This window comes from Achroia grisella, unplaced genomic scaffold (genome assembly GCF_030625045.1).
Source record: "Achroia grisella isolate CSIRO2021 unplaced genomic scaffold, CSIRO_AGI_Agris_v1 utg905, whole genome shotgun sequence".
In the NCBI taxonomy this organism is placed as follows: domain Eukaryota; kingdom Metazoa; phylum Arthropoda; class Insecta; order Lepidoptera; family Pyralidae; genus Achroia; species Achroia grisella.
The window spans coordinates 12,493-31,340 of NW_026713063.1; the positions used below are offsets into that span (position 1 = coordinate 12,493).

General features: G+C 29.6%; 4 protein-coding genes across 4 annotated transcripts; 2 read left to right on the forward strand and 2 right to left on the reverse strand.

Annotated features, from left to right (window-relative positions):
• The first annotated feature begins 10,172 nt into the window (after positions 1-10,172).
• Positions 10,173-12,213, forward strand: LOC131853711 (putative nuclease HARBI1). Its single transcript, XM_059204720.1, has 4 exons — positions 10,173-10,508; positions 10,636-10,917; positions 11,124-11,511; positions 12,011-12,213. The coding sequence occupies exons 1-4, from the start codon at positions 10,251-10,253 to the stop codon at positions 12,133-12,135; spliced, it is 1,053 nt and encodes a 350-aa protein (XP_059060703.1). The 5' UTR covers positions 10,173-10,250; the 3' UTR covers positions 12,136-12,213.
• A 635-nt stretch (positions 12,214-12,848) lies between these two features.
• On the reverse strand, positions 12,849-13,667 carry LOC131853715 (uncharacterized). The gene is made up of 4 exons (XM_059204724.1): positions 13,607-13,667; positions 13,357-13,466; positions 12,993-13,242; positions 12,849-12,903 (listed from the first exon to the last, which is right to left on the reverse strand). The coding sequence occupies exons 1-4, from the start codon at positions 13,655-13,657 to the stop codon at positions 12,859-12,861; spliced, it is 456 nt and encodes a 151-aa protein (XP_059060707.1). The 5' UTR covers positions 13,658-13,667; the 3' UTR covers positions 12,849-12,858.
• Positions 13,668-13,675: 8 nt separating this feature from the next.
• Positions 13,676-15,826, forward strand: LOC131853703 (putative nuclease HARBI1). The gene is made up of 5 exons (XM_059204709.1): positions 13,676-13,685; positions 13,834-13,955; positions 14,083-14,364; positions 14,572-14,959; positions 15,459-15,826. The coding sequence occupies exons 1-5, from the start codon at positions 13,676-13,678 to the stop codon at positions 15,581-15,583; spliced, it is 927 nt and encodes a 308-aa protein (XP_059060692.1). The 3' UTR covers positions 15,584-15,826.
• Positions 15,827-16,295: 469 nt separating this feature from the next.
• Positions 16,296-17,114, reverse strand: LOC131853713 (uncharacterized). The gene is made up of 4 exons (XM_059204722.1): positions 17,054-17,114; positions 16,804-16,913; positions 16,440-16,689; positions 16,296-16,350 (listed from the first exon to the last, which is right to left on the reverse strand). The coding sequence occupies exons 1-4, from the start codon at positions 17,102-17,104 to the stop codon at positions 16,306-16,308; spliced, it is 456 nt and encodes a 151-aa protein (XP_059060705.1). The 5' UTR covers positions 17,105-17,114; the 3' UTR covers positions 16,296-16,305.
• Between the last annotated feature and the right edge of the window lie 1,734 nt (positions 17,115-18,848).

The following is an 18,848-nucleotide window of genomic DNA, read 5'->3' on the forward strand; positions in this document are numbered from 1 at the left end:
CCTCGTCATCCATCTTTACACCTTTAATTAGGATTTGGTCAGCAGTTTATTAATGAAAATATAACCAGAAACACACCCTCGCATTAATAATATTAGAATAAATTTACAAAATGCCCTATCGCAGAAATGTAACAGAAAATAATCCGCGATATAACCATCATCTCTGATGCATCTATTTCTCTGACTTCAAAATAATAAGATTCTCAATTCGACTGTAATTTTACATGATAACTACGGCAATTGGTTTCAATAATTATTTTTTGTTTTATTTCCCATATTAATACTTAAAAATTATGATTAAAATGTTAGAGGTATATGATAAAAACAACACTCTTTTTTAATATACACTTTGTGTCTTTCAGTTATTACAAATTTTGTGTTTTTAAAGTAAAGAGATAAAGACATTTCCCAATGTTCGTTACATACCAGTGGATTGTATAGAACTAGACTTTCTATAATAAATAAAGAATATGTAAATTATAGCATTATATAAAGTATAAGATATAATATAAATAAAAATACCGAATTGGGACGGTCCTCTGTATTGCACTCGTTTATAAAATATATCCTACAATAAGATAAACATTTGAAAATAAATAAATCTATCAAATCAATAATGTGTCGTACCTAATGACTACATCTTACGTCCTATTAGACGTTTCACAACAACCAGTAGTATTCCACTGGTAGTAATGTATCGATGATTAACCAACATGTGGTACCTTAAATGGCTAATATCGATTCATTAATCGAGTTACTACAACGCGAAACGTTCGATCAATCATGTTTGATTTGCGATACAGTGTACGAATACTAGAGGACATAATACCTAATAAATCTATTACACATAAGTACATATTGTGTATGTATTTTATGGCTATTGGTTATGTAGTTGACATACTAAAGGTACGTAACATAGAAATAAACCACTAACCGAATGCATTTCTATTTATTTGTTGTACATATGAATGTGTTTGCAATAGAGCAATAGATGTGAATGAAAATAGTTTATTTTAGTGATAGAATATTCATCATTTTATGTGCTACAGAAAACCGAATATAATTATATATATATATATAATTATAATATATATGTAACTTTACTATTATTTATTTAGTTATTGCTAAAAATTTATATAGAATAAGTGTTTTTATATATTCGCAAATGCTATTTGCGAATATATAAAAACAAATACAGTCGAATCCTCTTTTGTAAATCCCTCCTTTTCGGGGATGGTTGAAATCAACATACAATTCGTGAAGATATAATTAGAATTTCTCAATTTCAAAGTCGGTTAAAAAGGCAAGTTATTGCGTAAGTGAAAGAGATGGATGTCTGCAACTTACTCACTCGTTAACAATGAGACCAGACGAGGGCCTTAAACTGACATAAGTATTACACTGTGTCGACGGAAGATTAAGGGCCTGCATGAAACATTTGTAAACATTGTTTCGTATACTGCCATGTATGTAGCAGGCTAATGGAATCGTTTGGCAATCAACTGCTTTAAATTTATTACTCAATCATGCTTAAATAACTGTAAAAAAATAAAAAATTGGAACATAAGATATATATTTCAAACAAACCAGCAGGATAAAGACATAACATCAATAGAACTTCATTATATTATAATATTTTTCTTTGTTGATGCTAAACACCGTTAATAAACAAAAATAAATAACGGTTATCAAACGTGTAACAAACTTCACCCTTTGTTTTTTTTTTTATTTTTCAAATACGTTCAGCGGAGTATGCTCAAGACCAGTGCGTAATTAAAACACTTAACAATGATGTGTCAGCACCAACCTCCATCTCATCTCACTTACTCACGTGATCTTCTCATCGCGCATTACAGTTGTGATCATTCTCCAAATAACATGAACCTACTGAAGTAACTCTACACGCTGTAAACGTTAGTAAACTAATTAATATATGTACGGGAAATTTCAATAAGTGAACAGATTTATGATAGCATGGCGTAATAATTATGAACTAGGAATCGATTAGTGCACTGGGAACTCAACAAATCGGACCTGTTAAGGAAAGCGTCAGCAGATGACATGTTTATTTGCGTCATACCGTATATTACGAAAGGTTTATGGTGACGAGTATAAATATTAGTATTCTGTCTATTGATATTCTATTTTGTTACGTACCGCTTCCGTCGCCTTTGACATGTGTATGCGTTGTGTCAATATGTATAATTTATTATGAATTCCATTGAAATGAAAAGTTTTTACTTTTCAAAACAGCGTGAGATCGATCAAGTAAATTAAACACAAAAGTTTAAAGTGTATTTACGAAATATGGTTGATAGAAATATACTAATTGTTACTCCAAAATATTACATTAAATTAACAGAAACACTAAATAGGAATTCAAGCCAAATAGAAAACAAAACACCATTTTATGACAAAGGCAATCTCTCCAGGAAAAGAGTACATATCTATATACTTATACACTCTATTTTTGATTGATAGCAAATACTATAAGAACTGGACGAAAGGTATAGTGATAAAAACATGAAGTGTATAAGAGATTAAATAATTAACTGATTTTGTCTTTATATTTATGAACATAATGTATGCGTTACATCGGTAACTTCTAAAATGATATCATCATTTGTAATAGACTAACAAAATATAAACTTCTTTTGAGATCTACATTATCAATATACGCATGCGCTGTAATATATTTCCACAATAAGGATCCTAACAGTAACAGCACTCGTGTGAAGCCGGAGACGGATCACTAGTTCAAAGTAACAAGACATCCAATCAATTATACACACTCTCCACTCTTAAGGAGTTATGATGGAGATGATGTAAACCAAGGAAGCGTTTCACATTTCACGAGCCTTCCTCGTCGTAAAAAAACCAGTAAATTTTAATTCTGTAATTAGCAACATTGTTACACACACCTAGCCGTCTCGGGCCGCAATAAGTTATGCCTGATTGGACCTTCGGAAACCAGTGTTTATTTTGTGCTGATTCATTTTGTATGTGTGGGGTAAGCACGAGTATAATATTACACGCCATTTACTATTTTACAGTTTCCTGTCACACCTATATATTATCAAAGCGATCATCAATTTGTTCACCTTATCATATTTTATTAAAAGAACTTATTGACTACATGAGATAAGGAAAAAAGGTAAAGTTAGTGCAGGCATTGTCTACATGTAAGGGAAAAAACAATGAAAACAAATTAGCAATTCTGTTACAAAAAAAAACAATATTAATCAACTGGTATCAGTAGAATAAAAAAATGAATCACCAAAATTAGGCGTGTGCCAATAATATAGCTTTAAATTAAAATAGTTATACGTTGAAAATAGTTCTGGGGTAACACAATTAAAAATACAGAATTAAGAAATATTCTCCATTTTTTAAAGTCCATTGAAAAAACTACATAATGCTTACTTAATTGTATAAAGAGTATAGTGTTAAGATAATTGTGTTAGTCGTGGTCGAGTGTACTAGAAAGTTATATTTGCAATATTTCATAGTGTCGGATCCATTAATAAATAGCCCCTTATAGGTCAGCGGTGAGAGCGTCATCCGTAGAGAAGCAGCGAAACTGACATAAATCTTGGCTTGGATGCGCTCTGATTGCTAAATCGGGACCTGAATTCAATACTATTACTTTATATAACCAAAATAGAATAGAAACCTAACTATCTTAAACTATAATATAAGGACAGTTGACTACATAAAGTTTATTAAGTTGCAGAGTGATTAAGTGAGATAAAGAAACAGGAAGAGTCACTAATATGATGGCAACAAACAAATGTATGTTTCTTAACATTGAAATAATAATAATAACCCAGAAGAACACACAGAATTCATTCTTAATTTAAATGTGATTTCTTTTTATATTGAATTTGTTTCCATTTATTTGTAAGAACATGAACTTATATTTGAATAAGCGCCTACAAAAGAGTTGTAGCAATAATAAAGACTAGTAACTGATGACTGTAGGGTTTCAAATACGTCAACGTGAATGCTTTAACATAACGGTGGCTATATGAATAAACATTTAGATTTTTATTGTGCATTTAAAATTCGATATAATATATATTGATATAAAAATTATCATGGATGGAAAACCATGAATACCTTTTGAAGACGAGTGTCTATTTGTATAACTATTTATTTGTGGGTGGGGACAGGACATTCCTTGAAATGAAGAATACTTTTTAATCGTTCAAACCACGATAGAGAACATTGTATATTTGTACATTAAAGTTTTAATAAATTTATAACATAATATTAATCTTATTAATATAACTGTGGAAATTTGTGAACGTGGATGGATGGATTTGTTTTAAACTTTCATACTAAAAACTACCAAATGGTTTTATTGAAATTTAGAATACTATAGCTTATACATCAGAATAACACATAGGCTATAAATTACACTCGGATGAAATCACGGGCATGGGAATTAATGAATACATTTAATAAGAAACTACACACCTCAATATTAATAATCAATTTATTCCTTGGATTTCGCTTGTGTTGAACAAGCGAAATCCAAGGAATAAATTGATTATTAATATTGGTACCTTAACAATAAAATCATTTAGAGTTAACATATAATATTATCATGGTCAGAAATCAATTTCAACGGTATCCATTAACGCTACAAACTGTACGCACGATATTGATCTTGAATGTAAAGATAATATTATTTTATTACTTAAAATTGGGTACTGACTTGCGGTACATTATTAACAAAATGACATCGCGTCCTTTAAACGGCTGCTTAAATATGATTAATGATATTTAATATGCCCATCCATTATGCGTATTTAGAGATTTTTATAGTATATACGCCAATATATTATCATATATTTTAAGCCAAAAAGCTGTTTTATTATGTTGCAATAAATTACTCTACAGATTTATACAAAAGTTGGTGCGAAGATGGCGTATAACTTTAATTACCGTATAGAATACTTATTATTATATTTCAAATGCACCGGGGGTATAGAAACAGAAATACAAGGAGGCTGTTTAAATATTTTTTTTTTCTAAATAACACACACACAAAAACAAGCACACAGTGATTATACGTTTCAAATTTGTTATTTGTTAAACGCTGTAAAGTACAGGCAAGTTATTAGTTGCATTAGTAACTTCTTAACACACGCGTGTAAGAACCGATTCAATTGGTTTCTGGATTCAATCGATTCTTACACAAATTTTAGGGTACTTAGTCTCATAAGTAACGCATATTTTGACAATTTATATATAGTTCACTCGATTTTTAAAGTTGATAACTACAGGACAAGCAGTTCAAATATATTCCATGAGTTTCTAAAATATTCTCGTTTTTCATATAAAAATAAGGCAGAAAAAGACCCCACTCATCACTAGCGGTTAAAAACAATCATCGACAATTTTATAGTGTATAATATAACACATTATTTCGTATAATGTCGAGGAAGTTAATTATATCGAGTGGTACGTGTACCGGAAGGCATTACGAGAAGATCGCATTGTGTTATAACTCGACCGGTTTCGTACATAAGTCCTGGATATGAGTAACGTAATCGAATCAACATCTAATTTTAATAATCAATTTATTTTATTACTGATACACTTTTCACAACGTCATTCTTCCATCTCTGTCTCATCGATGTTTTTGCCAAGCATATTGGTTTGTAAGTTGTGTTTTGATTGAAGGGATCAATTTCAAATTTTATCTAATAAGTCACATATAATATGTATTTTAATATAAAATAATAAATAATACTCTGATAAAGGCCGAGTTATTTTATAATCAGTATTTAATCCGCGTTAGTTTAATGTAAGCTTCGTTGTTTGTTGGATTAAATACTTAATACAAATACATACACAAATCTTATAGCTTATAGTATTAACTGGAATTAAAATTTTAATACATAATACTTGTGGTATATCCTATTGATCTTAACATTGATTTAAAAGTGGTAGACGACAAATAGACATTTTTTTTAGAAATCTACAATTCTAATAGGCAATGCACCTGGTATTGGGGATATTAATATAAAGCTACTTAGCAGAGTTATAATTCTGTGATCTGTCAATTTATCAATAATTATTAATTTCGGCTGAAATCACGTGTTATTTCAGACTTATTTCATCTGTGGTATAAGTTTTCAACTAAAGATCTGTGGTCCAAGGCTGTAGTGTAGTAATAATAATATGTGGTACAGACATTTATTCCGCAAAAGTATTAAGATGTTTTATCATAAATTAAAATCAATAACATTGTGTATTAGTAGAAAATAGTGATTAAATTAATAAAAAGAAACACTAATACTACATACGTAACCTTATGCGGATGATATGCAACTAATTAATTCATGTCTAATCCTACATAAAACTCATTTACTCAAAAAAAAACAAACATCACATTCCACTAATACATAACAGTATCAAAATATGACATAAAACAAAACTTAAAATGAAAGCAATAAAATCTATAACCGCTTAATAAACACAAATATACACGTATCTAACTGGCGTGCACGCAAATATCGAATCGCCGACATATTCGGATAATCGAATCACGAGAATTAATCAACAAGTTTCCTCTCCACTGGTTCGGAAGTACTCTGCAGGTTGTCGGTATTAATTAATTGGCTGTGCATGCAGCGGCGCAAATGACAAGAAACAGCGGTAACAACTGTATTAGCTGAAGCTAATAGCCATAGCTTGCATTGTATAAGCTACTGTTGAAGATTGGTCCAGTCCCGATTAATTCTAAATTATTGGCCTACATGTTAAATAAACGAAAACCGGATTTTTTTTGAGAACAGAGCTTTTCTAAATTGCACTTCATTACAATGACATTAATAAATATATACATATGTATAGTAACAAAGAATAAATATTTTATAACTACAAAAAATATTATATACACTTATCAAATTTATATAAAATGGACGCCGTGCGTAACGTTTAAAGATCCTATAACCGGAGATTGAAGACTGGAAGGTAACGACCTATGTCTTTTGCGTTCTATATTTTCTATATAAGTTTTAATTTGCATACAAGTCTTTATATATATTTTTATAATCAAAACTTCGAATACTGTGATTAATTTCAAATTTGTTGAGTGCATTTAAATACCGTATACTTACATATTAATGGATTACTCTTAATCTCCAAGAATGACAAGAGATATCAGGTGAAACTTAATATGGCAGACGGTAGTGACTTGTCTTAATCTGTATCAGATTTACGAAAATCGTTTCGTATATATGAGTACGTTAAAATACGCATTTTACGAACAAACCGGGCACATAACTGTCATGGTTTAATATCACCGACGTTTAGTAATAGCGTTACGTAAAATATGTTTATAATGAGATTTATGTCTATGGAAGATAATAAAGGTGTAGGACTAGTATCACCAAGTTCATGCAATTTTCAGGATATATGTATATTTATGATAGGTAAAATATTATTTAGAATTATTATTAGAAGCAGAAGACTACAAAATACATTACTCTCTATCTCTATCTCACCTAATTCGTTAAGCAGTTAACTATAATTTCAAATTTATAGGGTAGTTTAAAGGGTTGCAATAAGAGTACAGTGAAGTTATTATGTATCGATGTCAACCTTAATTATCAGGGATTGCAATACCTGAATAATCCTACGGGAGGCACAATGTATGTACTTCATGCTCTTCACGTACATACCAAACAGTGTCAATTTTCCATTAGGCGGACCCTAAGTATTACGTAAGTAAGAATGAAGAAAACACTCCGCGTCGCGTCTCTGAAAGGGGGATGATCTTTTAGGGATTCGTCCACACGAAAAAAAAGGTCACTTTAATCGTGTTGACAAATTATTTATATTCTTTTATTATAAAAAAAAATTTAATGTACAATAAATTGTTAAGTTGCGGGACAGTAGATGTTTTTAATCGTAATCGGATGGTGATTCATCATCGGATGGTGATTATGATATTGAGATGTTGAAGATCGGGACGTCCGTCGTGAATATGCAAATTGTAGACACTAGTGATGAGTGTAGTATATGAAGGCGCTGTCGTATCATCGTTGAGTCAATTTACGATTCTCCTCGCTCTATCACATTATGTGGGCGTTACGCTCGTCCACGTCACTTGTGTCAGTGGTCATGGTTCGAGAGGTCATACAGGATTATTGGTATAGGGTATGCCAACCCGAAACCTAGTGTTCATTAAACAAACAAATTTCTCCAACATATAATATGATTTAATTTGTTTTTTTTAATGGTTCATAAGTGTAACAAGTGCGAAATATATAATATAAATGGCAAAATTTCATTAACTATCTTATATTTGCCCTACATATTGCATTTTTTTTATTAAAAACTGTATTACTTCAATAAAGTTTAATGACTAATAACATTCTTGACTATATGTCTTATATAAAAAATAAATATTAACGTTAAATTAATTTGAATAAACCAATGGATAATGAACTTACTTAAAGCATCTAATCTCATTATGCAACAAATCGCATACAGCCGGTAATTTGACTCGATATGGCGTCCAAGTCCGATTTCTAATTCGATTGTGATTACGTGGGTATTATCGATTGTAATAATAGTGACCGGCGTCTAATCATGAATCGTTAATATTAGCAAACTCATGCATACATGTAAAAATAAATGACATATTTTGATACTTATATGCAATAACTAACGCGATGAAAGCACAAACACAAAAAAAGTAATGTAATATTATTAAGTAAGTATAAAAAAATATAATATTTTTTATACTGTAATAAAATACAATATATTTAAGAATAAATAATTAACAAACATTGTAATGAAAAAAAGATAGATATAAAAAGATCTCAAAAAGATAGACTGATCATTTAAAAAAATATATATATTACAAATTTTATACAAATGGTTACAATTTTCATTGATTTAGGAACGCGCATGTGCGCTTCTTTCTCACGGACGAATTTTGAGTTATGAAGAGGATTGAACTCTGAGGTAATCCCCCTATCATTACAATACGGGACTATTCAAAGACTAAAAAAGGTTACAGCATATCTCGTTAACTATTTAATTCTTTTAACAAATCTAAATAAAGAATGTAATCTCTCAATATATTTTTGTCGTTCAAATTATATAATGGTGTTATCTGGGTAGACATATGTATGTTGTTTTAAATGCGAAAATTTCAGTACCTGTATCGGTTCTTCATTTAGAAGTATGAAGTACTATCTCTTCTGACAATAAAAGTAATGAAAAAAATAAAACCCCGACAAAATTCGCAAGTATCTCAATAGATTTACGGTATACATTTGCATAGTTATCATTGAATCATTTATTAACCTGAGGTGAATAAAAGCATCCGAGTCACGATACAAGAAGTGATGAAACGCAATCAACGTCCGTTATTTATTTCGCAAATCAAAATGCAGAAATAATTCCATCATGCCACGTTTTCAATTACGGTTTCACTTTCTCCCAGGTTATGGGAAACTTTAAAGAAACCCAACAGTGAAAATCTATTAACTGCCACTCCTGATTGTATGTCATTCCAGAGCATCTAGTATAAACATAGTTTACCAGAGATTAAATAATAGTTCCATATAATCGGGATATGTAATAGCACAACTTCTACAGAACAGGTTATAAAAAGAAAAGGCTTTTATCAATCATATAAAACTTTACCCCAAAAATTAATATGCTTGGGAGTAAAATACGTGAGATTGTAAATATAAAATACTCTACCTATAATCTCTAATGCGGTGGTGGTAAGTTCCAGTCGACTGTTGCTTTTGTGGTGAAATTAACACTGTATGCCCACACTTCGCTTACTTGTCGCATATACATATAATCGGAACTCTTTACAAGAATAGTTCATTACTAAGATTAACGTCAAGATCACTGCAATAGTAGGAGAATTATGCATAATAGCATGACTAAATATTTACAGTGTTATTCATAAAACTTAAGAAGCCTTTATAAGCCCACTATAACAGTGCTATAAAGGCTTTATAAAAATCTCTATTTATAAACGCTCTATAAAGCTCTTATAACTGTTCATTAGCAATCAGTTCTATAAACCCTCTATAAACCTATGATAAACCTCTGATAGTGAAAAACGTTATTCATAAACGCTCTATAGCGGTCCGATAAAGTCAAAACGTCAAATAGCGAGCCTATAAAGTTAACAGAGCCGACTCCCTACTTTAGCGGCATTTTAACCTAAAAATTGTGAAATAATTATTCCGTTAATTAATAAAATGGAAGCAATTACGACCATTTCTACAATTAATTTAATTGATATGTCAAGAATACGTCAAAAAAAAACATTTAAAAAAAAAGTCAATCCATTTCTTTTACCAGATAAGTGCTTTAAATATAAATACCGATTCAATAAAAGTACTGCTCGATATATAATTTCCTTGGTATACGATCAACTAAAACAAGATCCCAGAGGTGGTGCCGTTTCTCCAGAGTTGCAAGTGTTAACTGCTTTGAGGTGTTGGGGACGAAGAGAGGTAAGTTTTTTTTACAATACATTCATCAATCATATATTTATATATATATAGGATAATGTAAGTTTTTATATGTAAGTTTTCATACAATTCAAACTCATAATTAATCTTGATATCTTTCATTTCATAGGTTCAGGATGATTGTGCTGATCTTCATGGACTCAGTCAACCCACAGTTAGTAGGATATGTAGTAGGGTGGCAAAGGCAATTGCTCAGCTTGCTTCCACTTTTATAAAAATGCCAGAAACTGTCACAGAGGAACGGTCTTGTATGACAAATTTTGAAAGTCTGGCTGGTTTTCCAGGGGTTACAGGGGCTATAGACTGTACCCATATTAAAATTAAAAAAACAGGTGGTGATGCAGCCCAATATTACATAAATAGGAAAGGATATTATTCTTTGAATGTGCAGGTGATAAAATTATGTATTATGTGTAAAACATATCTATATTGTTTGATTAACTAATTATCATTACATAGTATAAAACAAAGTCACATTAAAACTATACAATGCATGTTGAAGGGGGTTATAATAGATTCAAGAGGAAGGTTTATATATATATATATATATATATATGTACTAGTAATGTATAAAGTACTTAATTATTTTGATTTTAGGTTGTCTGTGATGCAAAACTTGTAATAAGAGATGTTGTAGCAAGATGGAGGGGCAGTACTCATGACAGTAGAATATTTACTGAGTCAATTATAAAAGAAAGGTTTAATAATGGTCACTTTAGAGGATGTTTACTCGGTGACTCAGGGTATCCACTTCTGCCCTACCTTTTTACACCAATTTTGCATCCTGTATGTAGAAAGGAAGAAAGGTATAACTCTGCCCATATCAAAACACGGAATAGTGTGGAAAGATGTTTTGGAGTGTGGAAACAGAGATTCCAATGTTTACTACATGGATTAAGTGTATCGCTGGAAAATGGAAAGGCAGTTATAGTGGCTTTAGCTGTGCTCCACAATATCGCTATGAGTAGGAATGACGATATATTAGGTAATTCTTTTAATGAAACACTACTTTATTTATTTCAATATTATTTAATAAACACAATTTTTACAAAAAATTTACAATACAAGTTTTTGTACAAACACTAATTTGTTTACTATATTTGATTATCAACTTCAGTGCATTCATAATTTGCACTGTTACACAATTATTACAACTAGCGGTTGCCTGTGACTTCATATGAAAATGTATTTTTGTAAAAATCTTCCAGAATTAATTATTTTTGAAGCCTCACAGGTCTGCTATGAATATGTAACTTTCAAACTATTTATCCAGATTATGTGTAAAGGACAAAGTTTTAATGTAGTTTATACATTGTTGTTATTTATATCTTCTGATATATGATGCAGTCACAGTCATCCATTGAATATAGTTATACAGACATGTTTCTAATCCTTGTTGTTTAAGCTGTATTTTGATAAGTATCAATACATTATATTTTTCAATAAATTATGGGCCTGTAAAGTAATAATATTATTAATTTCAGAATATGAGAATCTTGAAGAGGTTACCATTCAATCACAACATCAAATTGATGAAGGAATGGGCAATGGTGCTGTAAGAAGACACTCTCGATATATTTTGGATACATTTATACAAAATAATTTTTAATAAAATAAATTATGTTAATTTACTTTGTTTACTATATTTTATATTTAACTTGTTACAAGTTGTCTACATACTTGGATTGTTTTTCTTTCTAGAAAATATCAATTTTTGTTGGAGAATTTCATACTCCAAGTCTAAATTTCTTGCTTTCTTTCTTTCATTATCCATTTGTATATTATGTAATTCATTTTTGTTCTTGATCTCTGTATCAGCTATTTTTTGTATATAATTGTTTGTATTTGTGAGCTGTATAATAAAAAAAAAACAATTATTTAATTATAAAAAATATTTGTATTTTATGGTGTATAAATTTATTTGGGTACCTTTCTTTTTTTATTACATTTCTTTCCTTCATTTGAAATATATTCTTTTGTGCTGCCACTTTGAGACTACAAAAGAAATAACAAAATTTATGTATATTAAACACCATATTATACCAACCAATTTAATCAATCATATCAAACATCTCTTTATAATCTTTGGTCCCAGTCATTTAGCACACAAAAATATATTTAAAAGTTCTATATTACTTACATTTTCAATAATTTCATCAATCTCCAAAATAATTTCTGGCATCTCCGGTGCTTTTTCATTCAGTTTTGGTTCTCTAGGTTTGTCTGGAATCTTTTAATTACAACATGTACTTTTATAAAAATAATATATATATGTTATATAATATACATTATGCTGAGTTCATTTATGTCATGATATAATAGATACTACATATTATATATTACTTACAGCGCTAACAGGTACATCTATTTCATTTATCTGAAATATGAACACAATGATTAATGAACCTACACTTACTACCTTTACTTTTTATATTATATGCAATGAAAAAATAAAAAATAGGTTACATGATCATCTGGAATTCCTGTTTTAGCGTCAGAGTCATATAGATTGGTGTCCACGTAAAACTCCTGCGGTAACCATGCCAATATGTCTGTACTGTCCACTGGAACAGTCACAGTAGGTGGTCCTCCACCAGTTTTATTCAGAGATCGCCTCTGGTCTGCTAAATTTTTCTTTTTACTTACTTTGATGACTCCCCACTGAGTTTTTATTTGTTGCAATGTGCGTCTGCTACCTTTGCACATTGCATTAAAACTGAAAAATATATTGAAGTGTAAGTACATGAGCAATAACAATTCACATATAAAATTATACTAAGCATGCAAGTTACTCTAATCTACGGGCTAGCTTCTACAAATAATAAATAACCTATCCATAACTTCCAGCCATCCTTTCTTTTTACAGTTGTTGGTATTCGTATCCGTATTCTTATTCTCTAGTACGGCGACACGATCGCGGATCAATTCCAACAATAAATTCTATCAAAAATAAGGTATGCATTAAATGAATGTAATAAAAAGTTAAAACAAGTGAAATTCAAAGTCGTACATAAAAAATAATTTACTTGATCCAAAACTGGACAAAAATAACAAATATTGATAAGTAAACACAATCTTACCTTGTCGTCTTCCAACCAATTTTCGCTTCGTGCTCTCTTTTGTTTATCCATTTTAAAATTTACTAGATAATGAAAATCCGTAATATGTAATAAATCCGTTAATTCTAATTCTAACGAATTGTAACTATATTAAAACAATCGTAAATTATAACATGCAATTTTAAATAAAACAATCGTTTTGACAGAACCAGTGTTGCCAACGATGTTTTATTGAATCCACTATATAGCAAAGAAACCTCGATATATAATTTCCTTGGTATACGATCAACTAAAACAAGATCCCAGAGGTGGTGCCGTTTCTCCAGAGTTGCAAGTGTTAACTGCTTTGAGGTGTTGGGGACGAAGAGAGGTAAGTTTTTTTTACAATACATTCATCAATCATATATTTATATATATATAGGATAATGTAAGTTTTTATATGTAAGTTTTCATACAATTCAAACTCATAATTAATCTTGATATCTTTCATTTCATAGGTTCAGGATGATTGTGCTGATCTTCATGGACTCAGTCAACCCACAGTTAGTAGGATATGTAGTAGGGTGGCAAAGGCAATTGCTCAGCTTGCTTCCACTTTTATAAAAATGCCAGAAACTGTCACAGAGGAACGGTCTTGTATGACAAATTTTGAAAGTCTGGCTGGTTTTCCAGGGGTTACAGGGGCTATAGACTGTACCCATATTAAAATTAAAAAAACAGGTGGTGATGCAGCCCAATATTACATAAATAGGAAAGGATATTATTCTTTGAATGTGCAGGTGATAAAATTATGTATTATGTGTAAAACATATCTATATTGTTTGATTAACTAATTATCATTACATAGTATAAAACAAAGTCACATTAAAACTATACAATGCATGTTGAAGGGGGGTTATAATAGATTCAAGAGGAAGGTTTATATATATATATATATATATATATGTACTAGTAATGTATAAAGTACTTAATTATTTTGATTTTAGGTTGTCTGTGATGCAAAACTTGTAATAAGAGATGTTGTAGCAAGATGGAGGGGCAGTACTCATGACAGTAGAATATTTACTGAGTCAATTATAAAAGAAAGGTTTAATAATGGTCACTTTAGAGGATGTTTACTCGGTGACTCAGGGTATCCACTTCTGCCCTACCTTTTTACACCAATTTTGCATCCTGTATGTAGAAAGGAAGAAAGGTATAACTCTGCCCATATCAAAACACGGAATAGTGTGGAAAGATGTTTTGGAGTGTGGAAACAGAGATTCCAATGTTTACTACATGGATTAAGTGTATCGCTGGAAAATGGAAAGGCAGTTATAGTGGCTTTAGCTGTGCTCCACAATATCGCTATGAGTAGGAATGACGATATATTAGGTAATTCTTTTAATGAAACACTACTTTATTTATTTCAATATTATTTAATAAACACAATTTTTACAAAAAATTTACAATACAAGTTTTTGTACAAACACTAATTTGTTTACTATATTTGATTATCAACTTCAGTGCATTCATAATTTGCACTGTTACACAATTATTACAACTAGCGGTTGCCTGTGACTTCATATGAAAATGTATTTTTGTAAAAATCTTCCAGAATTAATTATTTTTGAAGCCTCACAGGTCTGCTATGAATATGTAACTTTCAAACTATTTATCCAGATTATGTGTAAAGGACAAAGTTTTAATGTAGTTTATACATTGTTGTTATTTATATCTTCTGATATATGATGCAGTCACAGTCATCCATTGAATATAGTTATACAGACATGTTTCTAATCCTTGTTGTTTAAGCTGTATTTTGATAAGTATCAATACATTATATTTTTCAATAAATTATGGGCCTGTAAAGTAATAATATTATTAATTTCAGAATATGAGAATCTTGAAGAGGTTACCATTCAATCACAACATCAAATTGATGAAGGAATGGGCAATGGTGCTGTAAGAAGACACTCTCGATATATTTTGGATACATTTATACAAAATAATTTTTAATAAAATAAATTATGTTAATTTACTTTGTTTACTATATTTTATATTTAACTTGTTACAAGTTGTCTACATACTTGGATTGTTTTTCTTTCTAGAAAATATCAATTTTTGTTGGAGAATTTCATACTCCAAGTCTAAATTTCTTGCTTTCTTTCTTTCATTATCCATTTGTATATTATGTAATTCATTTTTGTTCTTGATCTCTGTATCAGCTATTTTTTGTATATAATTGTTTGTATTTGTGAGCTGTATAATAAAAAAAAAACAATTATTTAATTATAAAAAATATTTGTATTTTATGGTGTATAAATTTATTTGGGTACCTTTCTTTTTTATTACATTTCTTTCCTTCATTTGAAATATATTCTTTTGTGCTGCCACTTTGAGACTACAAAAGAAATAACAAAATTTATGTATATTAAACACCATATTATACCAACCAATTTAATCAATCATATCAAACATCTCTTTATAATCTTTGGTCCCAGTCATTTAGCACACAAAAATATATTTAAAAGTTCTATATTACTTACATTTTCAATAATTTCATCAATCTCCAAAATAATTTCTGGCATCTCCGGTGCTTTTTCATTCAGTTTTGGTTCTCTAGGTTTGTCTGGAATCTTTTAATTACAACATGTACTTTTATAAAAATAATATATATATGTTATATAATATACATTATGCTGAGTTCATTTATGTCATGATATAATAGATACTACATATTATATATTACTTACAGCGCTAACAGGTACATCTATTTCATTTATCTGAAATATGAACACAATGATTAATGAACCTACACTTACTACCTTTACTTTTTATATTATATGCAATGAAAAAATAAAAAATAGGTTACATGATCATCTGGAATTCCTGTTTTAGCGTCAGAGTCATATAGATTGGTGTCCACGTAAAACTCCTGCGGTAACCATGCCAATATGTCTGTACTGTCCACTGGAACAGTCACAGTAGGTGGTCCTCCACCAGTTTTATTCAGAGATCGCCTCTGGTCTGCTAAATTTTTCTTTTTACTTACTTTGATGACTCCCCACTGAGTTTTTATTTGTTGCAATGTGCGTCTGCTACCTTTGCACATTGCATTAAAACTGAAAAATATATTGAAGTGTAAGTACATGAGCAATAACAATTCACATATAAAATTATACTAAGCATGCAAGTTACTCTAATCTACGGGCTAGCTTCTACAAATAATAAATAACCTATCCATAACTTCCAGCCATCCTTTCTTTTTACAGTTGTTGGTATTCGTATCCGTATTCTTATTCTCTAGTACGGCGACACGATCGCGGATCAATTCCAACAATAAATTCTATCAAAAATAAGGTATGCATTAAATGAATGTAATAAAAAGTTAAAACAAGTGAAATTCAAAGTCGTACATAAAAAATAATTTACTTGATCCAAAACTGGACAAAAATAACAAATATTGATAAGTAAACACAATCTTACCTTGTCGTCTTCCAACCAATTTTCGCTTCGTGCTCTCTTTTGTTTATCCATTTTAAAATTTACTAGATAATGAAAATCCGTAATATGTAATAAATCCGTTAATTCTAATTCTAACGAATTGTAACTATATTAAAACAATCGTAAATTATAACATGCAATTTTAAATAAAACAATCGTTTTGACAGAACCAGTGTTGCCAACGATGTTTTATTGAATCCACTATATAGCAAAGAAACCTCGAGTTTTACAAAATATTTAAATCAATATTAATGAATTAATAAAACTACTTGAAACCATTATATTAAAAATTTGCTTAAAAATACATGCATATTTAAACCAAAAATCATTGTAATATTTAAAAACTATGTAAAAATACTTCTATCTTCCCTTAACTTTATTAAATAGAAATACAATTACAATAATAAAATACAATTTTATATATATTCAATAGGAAAATGTATAAAAATGTATTAATTTACATAATTTGTTCAATACTGGAGGAGTTAATTCTGCTAGATTTAGTGGTGAAGCAACTAAAATAGCAACACTGATTACGTCACCTGCGTATATGGTAAAACAGTCCAACGTCAAGATTGCAACATAATGATAAAAACAGTCCTATAAACCTCTATTAGTTAGCGAGGCTTTATAATAGGTTTATGAATAACGCACTTCTATAAACCTTCAATAGCGCTAATGAATGTTTTAACTAATGAGCTTGTGACGGTTCGCCTAGTACTCATTTTAGTTTTAACGTCATATTTTGCATAAAATGGGCGATAAAAGGAAATAACAATAAAAATGTACATATTAAAAATATTCACTTCAAAAATTGTATTTGATAACTAAACATAGAATAAATTAGCATATATTCCGTTATTTAATTGACAAAATAATTGTAGTAGAAGCATCGTCTTATTTGATAAATAAAATACATAAAATAAGTTATATGTAAAATAGTACAAAATATTAAATAAAATCAATATTGTGTATTTAGCTTTCAACACCAGAAAAAGGATAGTTCGCTATAACTATCTATAGGTATAACATGTGTGTCAAAATAAAGCCATTAAAAATTGTTAAATGCATATATGTAAACATGGTTACTAGCAGAAAAGACAATAGGGCGGCATCCTTTTGTGTTCGTCAAAAAGAAGGCCGACAAACACACTATCTACAGATATTACACGTGTGTTAAAAACAAAACTATTAAGAACTGTTAAATATTTTTCTGTAAACATATTTACTAGCAAATAGGACAATAGAACGGCATCCTTTGTGTTTAACAAAAGAAAGCCGACATGCATGCATAGGATGTTCCAATTTACTACGTTGTAAGAGATCATGATTTAAATAGATAAATAGAAAACGACTTCTAAGGAATTAATTGTATTGAAACATTAGTTCAGGTTTTGATAATAGAAAGGAATTTATTAGAATTTCATAAAAACACAGTATGTAAAATAATAGTATCAACAGAATGAGCGGTTATATATGAATACTAACGTTTATCTAATTATAATGATTTATTAAGTAAATTATAAATTACATTTTTATTTTTATTACAGACTTTAATATTAATTACATATTATATATGTGTTTGCGATTTATTATAATGTTATATCAGCATTAAATTAATAAACAAGTAAATATATTATGTAAACTCGGTAAATGGTTGTTTATATTTTATATAAGAAAAATATTTGTAAAACAAAATAAAATTTAGGATAAAGAAAAGTGTTACAAAATAAATTTAAAAATCATCCTGTATAATTAGTGTGAAATGCCTAAGAAC